This window comes from Cornus florida, unplaced genomic scaffold (genome assembly GCF_030987335.1).
Source record: "Cornus florida cultivar Cherokee Brave unplaced genomic scaffold, ASM3098733v1 CherokeeBrave_3.0.0_Hap2_Chr04, whole genome shotgun sequence".
NCBI lineage: Eukaryota > Viridiplantae > Streptophyta > Magnoliopsida > Cornales > Cornaceae > Cornus > Cornus florida.
This window is the reverse complement of record NW_026775574.1, coordinates 92,027,688-92,039,922: the sequence shown is the minus strand read 5'-3', so window position 1 is coordinate 92,039,922 and position 12,235 is coordinate 92,027,688. Positions and strand designations below refer to the sequence as shown.

General features: G+C 32.2%; 2 protein-coding genes across 2 annotated transcripts; one reads left to right on the top strand and one right to left on the bottom strand.

Annotated features, from left to right (window-relative positions):
- Positions 1 to 4,401: 4,401 nt before the first annotated feature.
- LOC132303930 (uncharacterized) lies at positions 4,402 to 11,606 on the bottom strand. The gene is made up of 4 exons (XM_059801383.1): positions 11,443 to 11,606; positions 10,476 to 10,501; positions 5,301 to 5,792; positions 4,402 to 4,916 (listed from the first exon to the last, which is right to left on the bottom strand). Coding segments are annotated over exons 3-4 (492 nt in total). The 5' UTR covers position 5,792; positions 10,476 to 10,501; positions 11,443 to 11,606; the 3' UTR covers positions 4,402 to 4,915.
- LOC132303929 (uncharacterized) lies at positions 7,306 to 9,444 on the top strand. The gene is made up of 2 exons (XM_059801382.1): positions 7,306 to 8,805; positions 9,190 to 9,444. Coding segments are annotated over exons 1-2 (492 nt in total). The 5' UTR covers positions 7,306 to 8,314; the 3' UTR covers positions 9,191 to 9,444.
- Positions 11,607 to 12,235: the final 629 nt, after the last annotated feature.

Here is a 12,235-nt window from a genome sequence, read left to right as displayed (position 1 = left end):
CGACACTTTGCAGCTACGGATTTTTTATTTTATTTATTTTATTTTAGAAGGCAAGAAGGGTACTACAAAATTCACCGAAAGTACTCACTAATTAAACTATCGAGACATCTGCACTCACCACTGAACATCCAAACATTTGCTGTGGCTACATTTAAATGTTAAATTATTGGAATGTCATCAATAGACTTTGGCAAACGGAAGAGGACATTAATAAGTTGCTTAGTCTTATTAATACATATTTATCTCTTTTGTTAGTTCGTATATTTCATTTTTCTCTTGGGGGTTCTAAACAATGCCACCTCCTCTAGTTGGATATCTGTTGGCAAAAGAAAAAAAAAAAATAGTTGGATATTTGAATTTTAATACAAGAGGACAGTTAGATACATTCGCGCAAACTACTATATTTATGTTAATTAATATATTTTTTATTTTCATAAAACTTTAAAACTTAATATTTTAAGGCTAGGTCAGCCTTTAAAGTTATATATATATACACACACACACATACATATATATAACTTTCTTCATAATTACTTTTTTGGTTTTCGGCATTATTAAGTTTTAATTAAATTAAAATTATAAAATTTGAGTTTTAGTTAATGTGTGAAAGAAAGATGCTAACGTTTTATTTATATATATATATATATATAAACAAAAAAAAAAGGAAAAAAAAAAAAAAAGAATTTTGTTTAAAAAAGGAAAGAAAATAGTCTATTCATGTAAGTTTTTTTTTTTTTTTCCCCTCTTTCTTAATTGCTCACATAATATTGAGCGCCCATATATATATAGAGAGAGAGAGAGAGAGAGTTAAAAATCATAAAATAAAATAAAAATAAAAGGAAAATTGAAGGTAATATGTACTGTAACAAATGAAAGAAGGAAGGTTATATTTGTGTATAATAATATATATATATATATACACACACACGAGATGAAATAATTTAAAATGATAATTTAATCCTAAAAATTTAAGTGTTAAAGTCTAAAATATATATATATATTAATTATTACCTTTTATGAATTGTAGCTTTGGCTATTGTCCCAAGCAGTCATGTAATACAAAAACCATATAATAAACAAAATGTTCTACTAGACAAAGAAAAAACAAGATAAAGTGCAACATATCTCCTTAAACTATGACTTAACAAATGTACCCTCGAAATATAAAAGTTACAAATAATCCTTCAACTAACAATTTTAGGTGCAAATTATGTTAAAATGGCAGGTGACTACCCAATTTAAATTAAATGACCATAAAGCTTTTATAAAAATTAAAAGACCTTATTGCCCTTCTTAGAATCTTTAGAACCCCAACCAAACATGCCCTATTTGCATGTCCCATAAATTCTTAGCCTTGAACGGAACAGTAAACTTCAGAGACCAAACCTGTGAGCTTCAGAGATCAAACCAACAAATTGTATAAGATGCTAAAAGGAGGAACAAAATTGGGAAGATTAATATTTGGATGAATGAGTATTAAAATAATATCAAAAGATCTTTTTTTTTTTTTTTTTTTGTTTTTTTTTGGGACACAAAAGAGGTTCTTAATGAAAACGAAGGGGTTATTATTAGAGAAAATTGGCGAGGTGACTCCTTTCTCACAGGCTCTCCCTCGCAAAAGATCTAAGTATGAGGGGCAACCAAACATTGAACTTAAAACTGGATTTCTTGCCCTTACTCTTATTTGATTCTAAACTTCATCATGGACGGGCTATCTGCACCTATATAGCATTGCCTTTGTACAGTTCTTTATTTTCCAGTATAAAGAACAGTGACAACCGGAAAAGGTTAAGTATAACAATTCAACCGGCGAGAAGCTCTGAGCATTAACGACTAAACCGCATAAATCAAACCGACGTCGACCCGAAAGCTTCAAACTCAATGACCACCGGCCCAACCGAAGATGAAAACAAGTGCAGAGCTACAATGACCCATCGGTGAGATCCGAACCGAAGCTGCATGCCAAGACAAGATAATCAAGAAAAATGGTATGGAGAGGTGTTTGAACAGAACTAGAGTTCCATTGAAGACCCAACTGAGAGCTCCGTATAGAGGGCTTGAGAAGCGACCAAACCCGAAGAGCATCAACGTTCAATCCATTGGAAAAGCTTCAGCGAACCTCAACCGTGAGTTTCAGACAGACCCAGAAACTTCAGCCATGAACTCCGGCGAGCCACAGTTTCAAACGACCTACATCGAAGTCTCGAAGAGCTTCAACGACCCAACAGTTTCGTGAGTGCAACACGACGCGAATGAATGAATAATTAATGAATGGAAGAGACGACGATAAAAATAAAATTTGGAAAAAGAAAATGAAAACATTGAATGAATGGAAGAGATAGGCAGTTAATGGTGATGTGTCTAATTGTTAGTGGTTCTTCAGATTAGAAGGGGCCACATCAATTAATCAACTTTAAAAGCATGCATGGTTAATGACCACGTTTTACTAAAGGGCAAAAACGACTTTATCAAATTCCGGCCGTGGAAACCGACCGGATATGTCTTCTCCGTCCTAAATTGCAATATTTTCATAGTTTGAGGGTGTTGTTAGTTACACAACGGGTATACTTCAAAGAAAAAATTCAAAACAAATTCATCTTCATATAATTATTAAAGTCAATAAAATTTTATATTTAAATAATACATATTAAATAATGTATGAATAATATAATAAAATTAGTAGTAAAAGTACTTAAACAACAGTATAATCGAGTAAATTTAAAAGTGATTAAAAAATAAAAAACGTTTTTCCAAATTACAACCCTAAACCTTTTTTAAAATATTCCTTATAAATAGAAACACATTATTTTCCGTGACTATGTTTACATGTGTGTTATTTATATCAGTGATTTGGATCAGATGGGTTCACTTAAAATCAATTATCAGTCCTCCCATTTCGTGAACCAACAACACTCTGGCTAGTTAATTTCTACTAAAATTACGTAAAAACACAAAAGCATACAAATCAATCATATATGTTAACGACGTGTATGTACAAGGCTAACCGCCGCTAGGGCTTTGTGTTCTTGCTAAAAAGAGAGGAGCCCTTTAGGTTTTGCAAAGCCATGTTTATACACACACACACACACACACACTAAGGTTATTAAACGATCTGGTGTTGCGCAGCTTACAGGTATAATGATGGTTTTGTCTCGATACCGTTGATGTCATCAAACCTTGAAAAGGAAACTTGTAGGATCCGTGTCATTTTGCAGCGAAACAAAACTTTAAAAAAACAAAAAATCACATTTACAAGATGTGCCTGACTTTCGTTAAAAATAAAAATATATATATTTAAAGAAATCGCTCTAAAAATATATAATTGGACTTTTTAGTTTTTACAAATGAAATTTGAAAAAATTGTCCTGTAGAATTTCACAAGTGATAATAAAACACTGGCATTTGTCCTAAATTAAAAGTTAATCAGACTCGCTTTTAACATACTACAAAGATAGAATTCATAGGAGAGTGGGGCAGGTGAGAAGTGGCGCTGATTAGGGTTTTTGAAATTAATTTTTTCTTCAATCTATAATCCATCTTTATATGTATCTCTTATACATATAAGTAGGAGTTGGATTAACACATCACACATGAAAAATGGGCTTCATTCATTTTTATTATTTTTTAAAATATCTAATTACATATTTTTTAAACACGTATCAATCTCTTCCTTACATGTTGTAAGACAAATATTGCCATTTCGTACTTACAACCTGATATTCTTAACCAAATTCTAACGTTAGGTTATGTCTTTAAATCATAAGTACTAGTTAATTGGCACAATAAAAATATGTAGTGAAACATGCAGGTGGTTGCATTAACAATTTAACACAGCACTTAATCTTTAACTTGATCTCCAGCTAAGACAATGATTCAGTTCAATTTTATAGAATTTAATGTAAAAAATGTATAATTTATGTGTTAAAAAAAATTAGTTTGCAGTCTCTATACACACACAAACACAAATCCCTGAACTGTGGGCTCGTGATTATTCTCATGCCAACTGACAAACTGGCATTTAGCAAATTAGTTTTGAAAATTATATGTACGTAATTATTAATAATTAACTTTTTTTTTTTTTTTTTTGGGAGGTAAGTAAGTATTGTATAAATGGTAAAACTTGGTATAACTTTACAAAGGATGCCAAAACAAAGGCCGGCCCACGATTTCTGTACAATTTCATTGTCATGCCTAGTCCAACACTTTGTCAAGAGTCAAATACATTTGGAAATTGAATTTCACAGGGTAAAGAAATTGATGATGCGTTAGTTTGAAGGATGTGTTTACAAACCAAGATTCGTGATATAACATACTCAGACAAAATCAGTGTAAATTGATCGATGCTAATCGTATATCAAACTTGAAAAAATATCACCTATGGAACGATACGGCAAACCATAATTTGAACAATTTGACTCTCCTAAAGATAGCTTTAAATTAAAATTTTAAGATGCTAAAATATTTACTCGCACTTGGACACCACATTGCCAAGCCATTCTGCCCCCTGGTCCGATTAAAACTAAACAAATATGCAAGTCCATCTGAACCTTTGGGCTCAGTTAGCAAGCTCAGATCATCCAGCCTCTGGCTGAATCAAACTCAATGCAGAACAAAGTTTCTGCAAGTTACGTCCCTGCCAACAAGTGCTAGAAGCATGCATATGACTACAGCCCTTATTATTTTCATAAAACTAAAAAAAGACCCTCTCTCATGAAGGGTGTCCCACTCCCTTCGACAGCCCTCAAATTATAGGGCATGCCACCTGTTTTTAACATTTTTCGGAGTTCCATACCAGACATTAAAGAGTTTACAAGATCAACAGAGACTACAAAAAGTGTTTATATCCACAAGATCAACAGAGACTACAAAAAGTGTTTACATCCAAGCAATCCATCTTCAGCGTCGCGCTTTATACTCTATAAGAAGAAAAAAAAACACTGCATCAAAAAATTAGTTAAATGATTCCACTGGTTATTCAAATTCTTACAACCACCACAACTGTAATACCATCTTTAATTATAAAGCAGATTACCCTCCACAACTGTAATCCGGCTATACTTTTTCTTATTCTAGCCTGGTACTAACAATGGATATAATCCTCTTGTCTCAAATCCTCTTTATTTTTTACTAAAACTTTCTGACAAGTACAAAAAGTTGCACTCTTATTTAACTGCCTATTCTAACTGTCCTCAAATTTTGAGAAGTGACTACTCTATCTGGATCTAATTTTTCATAAAATCAGTATTACTAAACAGTACAATATTACTAAAGTCGTAAACAATGATTAAATCGGAACTCACCATGAATGGGAATCTTCTTTTCTGAGGAGAAATCTTTTGAGTTTTGAGTGCGCAGCAAATGTCAGATTCGGAGCGTAAACAATCTCAGCTTGCATCTTCCCACCTCCCACACCCCTCGTGTGGATCAGTTTAGAGGCAGACACCAACTCTTCTTCTGTTGAAACAGAGATGGTGTCCATCCCCTGGAAAAGGTGCTCCATATCTGAAAGTTTCCCCTTACTTTCTCTGATTTTTTCCTTACACGCTTTCAAATCAACCCGAGCTCTCGCCAATTCTAGACGGACCCTCGCCTCGTTGACCTCAAACACATCCCTGAGCCCCTTCAAATCCTTCATCTCATTGGTGAGAACAATCGCCAATTCCAAATTGGCCATCTTCTCCTTGTTCTCAAAGGCTTTCTTTAACCCCTTCAAACGTTCCATCTCAACGGTGAGTTTGATGTACCTGCGTAGCTTACGAAGTGATAGCGGATTTCTCTTCTTTTGTTCCATTCTGAAGAGAATAATAATTGATCAGAACATTATAAACAAAAGTTATGCCCTATAGAAAACTCAAAACAGTCCAACAGTTAACATAAAAAATAAAAATAAAAATAAAAACAATCAGTTTTAGTAAATGGGGTATAACAATCTTATAGACTACTTGATCTCACATACAAATAAACTAGAATAGAAAACAGTCCAGGTAGTCAATTAACTTCCAAAAAAAAAAAAAATCTTATACAATAGATGTCACAATCTTAAAATCCAAATTGTTGTAAAACAAGAAGAAAATAAATAAGAACTCATTGCAAATAACCTTAAACTTAAGCCTCATTTATTAGTTTATTTTATTCACACACACACATATATATATACACACATTTACAAAAATATCTGAGTGCTTGCATAGTTCCTGACCACATGGCAGTAGGAACTTCAATTTTCTTTTTTTCCATTTAAAACACCCAACTCATGTATGCAATCCCAATGCTTTCATTTCATTTATAATCATATATTAACATATATAATATGAGCAATCACATCCCAGTTGGTTTTCTTTGCCTACTCCAAAGTAATCAAATATACTAAGACCAACTGAATTAAGATATTAAAATACTAACAAAAATAACCAATAACATATGAGATACATGTGATATATAATAACACCCTCTATTTTATAAAAGACAGATCAAATCACATTCCACAGGTCCTAGAGATGACATTTTCTCTGATATTTCACTTTTTAACTTTTAGTCTAAACAGAATACTAGAAATTACCACGATTCCTTCTTCTTTTTTTTTTTTTTTTTAAATGTAATATAAGATAAATTAAATGAGTATCCATAACAAAACATATTTTCATACTGTTAAGAAACAAAACACATTAGTCAACTTCACGTTTCTTGCCAATAAATCAAATCTAAAGAAACTTTAACTAAAAATATAAGAAAATCAATGATGTTATATCTGCTAAACAAAATAATATGTCTGTAATTCAATGAAAACCTTTACATTTCAAAGGTTATAATGCAATAACTAACTTATAAATTTATATCCATTTCAACAGAGATAAATGGAAAGAAAGAATATATATATATATATATATATATATATATATATGTGTATATATATATATATGTGTATATATATATATATGTGTATATATATATATATGTGTATATATATATATATATGTATATAGTTTATACTTTGTCTAGCTAAGGGTCCATAATCATGCAATCGCTGAGCAATAATAGGTTAATAAGTGTACATAAGTACAAAAGACGATGAATTTGAGTTCCTCAATAATGTCATTTCTAACCCTTATAAAAGAGCATTGGCCTTCTTTTACTGTCTAAAAAAAATGCAAACTGTTCTGAAGACAAATAGATGATCATCAAAGCAACCAAGGTGCAACCTAATCAACAAGTTATGGATATAAATATATTCTTTCTTTCCATTTATCTCTGTTGAAATGGATATAAATTTATAAGTTAGTTATTGCATTATAACCTTTGAAATGTAAAGGTTTTCATTGAATTACAGACATATTATTTTGTTTAGCAGATATAACATCATTGATTTTCTTATATTTTTAGTTAAAGTTTCTTTAGATTTGATTTATTGGCAAGAAACGTGAAGTTGACTAATGTGTTTTGTTTCTTAAGAGTATGAAAATATGTTTTGTTAGGGATACTCATTTAATTTATCTTATATTACATTTAAAAAAAAAAAAAAAAAAAAAAAAAAAAAGAAGGAATCGTGGTAATTTCTAGTATTCTGTTTAGACTAAAAGTTAAAAAGTGAAATATCAGAGAAAATGTCATCTCTAGGACCTGTGGAATGTGATTTGATCTGTCTTTTATAAAATAGAGGGTGTTATTATATATCACATGTATCTCATATGTTATTGGTTATTTTTGTTAGTATTTTAATATCTTAATTCAGTTGGTCTTAGTATATTTGATTACTTTGGAGTAGGCAAAGAAAACCAACTGGGATGTGATTGCTCATATTATATATGTTAATATATGATTATAAATGAAATGAAAGCATTGGGATTGCATACATGAGTTGGGTGTTTTAAATGGAAAAAAAGAAAATTGAAGTTCCTACTGCCATGTGGTCAGGAACTATGCAAGCACTCAGATATTTTTGTAAATGTGTGTATATATATATGTGTGTGTGTGAATAAAATAAACTAATAAATGAGGCTTAAGTTTAAGGTTATTTGCAATGAGTTCTTATTTATTTTCTTCTTGTTTTACAACAATTTGGATTTTAAGATTGTGACATCTATTGTATAAGATTTTTTTTTTTTTTGGAAGTTAATTGACTACCTGGACTGTTTTCTATTCTAGTTTATTTGTATGTGAGATCAAGTAGTCTATAAGATTGTTATACCCCATTTACTAAAACTGATTGTTTTTATTTTTATTTTTATTTTTTATGTTAACTGTTGGACTGTTTTGAGTTTTCTATAGGGCATAACTTTTGTTTATAATGTTCTGATCAATTATTATTCTCTTCAGAATGGAACAAAAGAAGAGAAATCCGCTATCACTTCGTAAGCTACGCAGGTACATCAAACTCACCGTTGAGATGGAACGTTTGAAGGGGTTAAAGAAAGCCTTTGAGAACAAGGAGAAGATGGCCAATTTGGAATTGGCGATTGTTCTCACCAATGAGATGAAGGATTTGAAGGGGCTCAGGGATGTGTTTGAGGTCAACGAGGCGAGGGTCCGTCTAGAATTGGCGAGAGCTCGGGTTGATTTGAAAGCGTGTAAGGAAAAAATCAGAGAAAGTAAGGGGAAACTTTCAGATATGGAGCACCTTTTCCAGGGGATGGACACCATCTCTGTTTCAACAGAAGAAGAGTTGGTGTCTGCCTCTAAACTGATCCACACGAGGGGTGTGGGAGGTGGGAAGATGCAAGCTGAGATTGTTTACGCTCCGAATCTGACATTTGCTGCGCACTCAAAACTCAAAAGATTTCTCCTCAGAAAAGAAGATTCCCATTCATGGTGAGTTCCGATTTAATCATTGTTTACGACTTTAGTAATATTGTACTGTTTAGTAATACTGATTTTATGAAAAATTAGATCCAGATAGAGTAGTCACTTCTCAAAATTTGAGGACAGTTAGAATAGGCAGTTAAATAAGAGTGCAACTTTTTGTACTTGTCAGAAAGTTTTAGTAAAAAATAAAGAGGATTTGAGACAAGAGGATTATATCCATTGTTAGTACCAGGCTAGAATAAGAAAAAGTATAGCCGGATTACAGTTGTGGAGGGTAATCTGCTTTATAATTAAAGATGGTATTACAGTTGTGGTGGTTGTAAGAATTTGAATAACCAGTGGAATCATTTAACTAATTTTTTGATGCAGTGTTTTTTTTTCTTCTTATAGAGTATAAAGCGCGACGCTGAAGATGGATTGCTTGGATGTAAACACTTTTTGTAGTCTCTGTTGATCTTGTGGATATAAACACTTTTTGTAGTCTCTGTTGATCTTGTAAACTCTTTAATGTCTGGTATGGAACTCCGAAAAATGTTAAAAACAGGTGGCATGCCCTATAATTTGAGGGCTGTCGAAGGGAGTGGGACACCCTTCATGAGAGAGGGTCTTTTTTTAGTTTTATGAAAATAATAAGGGCTGTAGTCATATGCATGCTTCTAGCACTTGTTGGCAGGGACGTAACTTGCAGAAACTTTGTTCTGCATTGAGTTTGATTCAGCCAGAGGCTGGATGATCTGAGCTTGCTAACTGAGCCCAAAGGTGCAACCTAATCAACAAGGCACAAAGTTACAGCTAGTTTGGTACACCAAAAATGGAAGGAAAAGCAGGGAAAATCTTCATTTTCCCTGCTTTTCCTTCCATTTTTGGTGTACCAAACTAGCTGTAACTTTGTGCCTTGTTGATTAGGTTGCACCTTGGTTGCTTTGATGATCATCTATTTGTCTTCAGAACAGTTTGCATTTTTTTTAGACAGTAAAAGAAGGCCAATGCTCTTTTATAAGGGTTAGAAATGACATTATATATGTATATAGTTTATACTTTGTCTAGCTAAGGGTCCATAATCATGCAATCGCTGAGCAATAATAGGTTAATAAGTGTACATAAGTACAAAAGACGATGAATTTGAGTTCCTCAATAATGTCATTTCTAACCCTTATAAAAGAGCATTGGCCTTCTTTTACTGTCTAAAAAAAATGCAAACTGTTCTGAAGACAAATAGATGATCATCAAAGCAACCAAGGTGCAACCTAATCAACAAGGCACAAAGTTACAGCTAGTTTGGTACACCAAAAATGGAAGGAAAAGCAGGGAAAATGAAGATTTTGGAGGGATATAACAAGTCACACACACTAACTGTATATATTGTGCCTCCACCAATTCCGAACACTTAATCTCTCTATATTGGGGAATAGCTTATATTTTCATAAAAAATCATAAAAACTTCAAAGACAATAAATAAAATAAAAAAGTAAAATAAAAAACTCCACTAGATGAATCGATGTCTCCATTCTAAACTAATTATTAGTTGCCTGATGCAAAAGACATTGATAAATTTCAGGCTTAAAATAGAATAACAGACCAATAATAAAAAATGCAGGTCTATTAATACTTTAATAAATTCATTTTCACTAAGCCTAGAAAACGTGATCTGCATCAGAAATGGTACGAGATATTACCTGCAAATTAGAAATCCTGCAAATCCCTGTAAAAGAAAAACAAAGAAATACAAAATCAGTAAAATAGGCATAGAGATCGAGGAAGAGTATATATGAGCGTATATACATACATATATATAGAGAGAGAGATAGAGAAATTGGGGAAACGTCATAGGATGAGCATAATACAAGTAGGGATGGAGAAAGATGGAGAAACAATTTACAGAAATCCACAGGCACAATCAATATGCACGAAAAAAAAAAAAAAAAGAAAGATAAAATGGAGTATATAAAACTACACAAATGAACCGATAATGTATGTGTGTGTGAACATATAGAAATTAAGAAATTAGGGAAATCAGAGGAGCATAATACAAGTAGGATGTAAGAAGACATTGAAACAGTGTATAGAAATAGACATTGACAAAGGAGAAATCCACACACAGTGTCAATATGCACAAAAACACCGATAAAATGGAGTACATAAAAACAACAAAAACCATCCGAGTCACCGATTTCAACAAAAAGCAGTCAAGGATCTCTGGCCAGTTCTCACGTGAAATATGAGTCTTGTTAGGTCTTTTATTTCGATCAAATAAAAGGTGGATTTCCTTTCCTATCCCTTTCCTTTACTAATAAATGAGATCAAAGAGCAGTTTCAGAACCATTGAAATTGGGAGTCATTTTCTTACAAGAGTTCGAGATCTGAGAACCCCGATTCAAAATGAAGTGTGTGTGTGAATAGAGAGAGAACAGGAGAGGTGTGTTAGGAAGACAGAGACAAAATATAAAGAAATGTACATTTACAGAGAAGAAATCAACAAACACATCCAGTCAATATACATTTACCGAAAAATATACTAGCAAAAACAAGAGAAAATGGAGAAGAAGAACATAAACGAACCGATTATGTGTGTGTGTGTATATATATATATGTATCTATGTTGATCTCTAGAGGCAAAACGGAAACAAAGAAAAACAGTTGTACCTGATGAAATAGCCGGACAAGGGAGAGTTTACGGCGACCTCTCCGTCGACGGTAGAGAGAGAGAGAAGAGAGAGAAATAGTACTTCGTCAGGAAGCAAAAAGCACGCTCCCACTGTTTTATACAGTCTGCAGTGTAGTCTGGTCTAAGGCGGTCCGGACTTGAAAGCGTTATTCAATTAGATTGAATATAGAGAGAGGGAGAGAGTGTGTTTATTGGCAGTTTGTGCATATAAATTTATTTATTATAAAAATAAAATCTTTTTATATGTTTTTTTAGATAAAATATACTATTGGTTAGTGAATACCATCTTTGTTTTCAGCATATACATGTACGATATTTTTTTTTATTTTCTCATTGACTCAATTCAAAATTAATATATTACCTCCTTTAGCATTTTTTTAAGGATAAATCGTAAAAAAATCCTACTAAATTATATTGGAATTCACAAAAAAAACTCCCGAGCTATGTTCGAATTTACAAATAACTCTTTTAAAGTATACTTTATACATAATACTTCCTAAACTATCACATTTTGTTACAAAATGTCTCAATACCTTAACTATATTTCATTAAATGATTCTAGTGTCATTTCTTATTGAAATACTCTTAATCTATTTTTCTTATTGAAATAAATTATGAAAAGAAATTCATACTAATTTGTTAAAATATTTTTCATTAAATTTGTTTGTACGTTACAAGGTTGTTATATATGTGTATGTGTATGTGTGTGTGTGTGTGCAGGGATGGCAACGAGGCAGAGTTGGGGTAGAGTTGGCTTAATCCTACTCTGCC

Coding starts and splice junctions, on each gene's coding strand:
- LOC132303930 (XM_059801383.1), bottom strand. CDS start 5,791: ATGGAACAAAAGAAGAGAAATCCGCTATCACTTCGTAAGCTACGCAGG.
- LOC132303929 (XM_059801382.1), top strand. CDS start 8,315: ATGGAACAAAAGAAGAGAAATCCGCTATCACTTCGTAAGCTACGCAGG.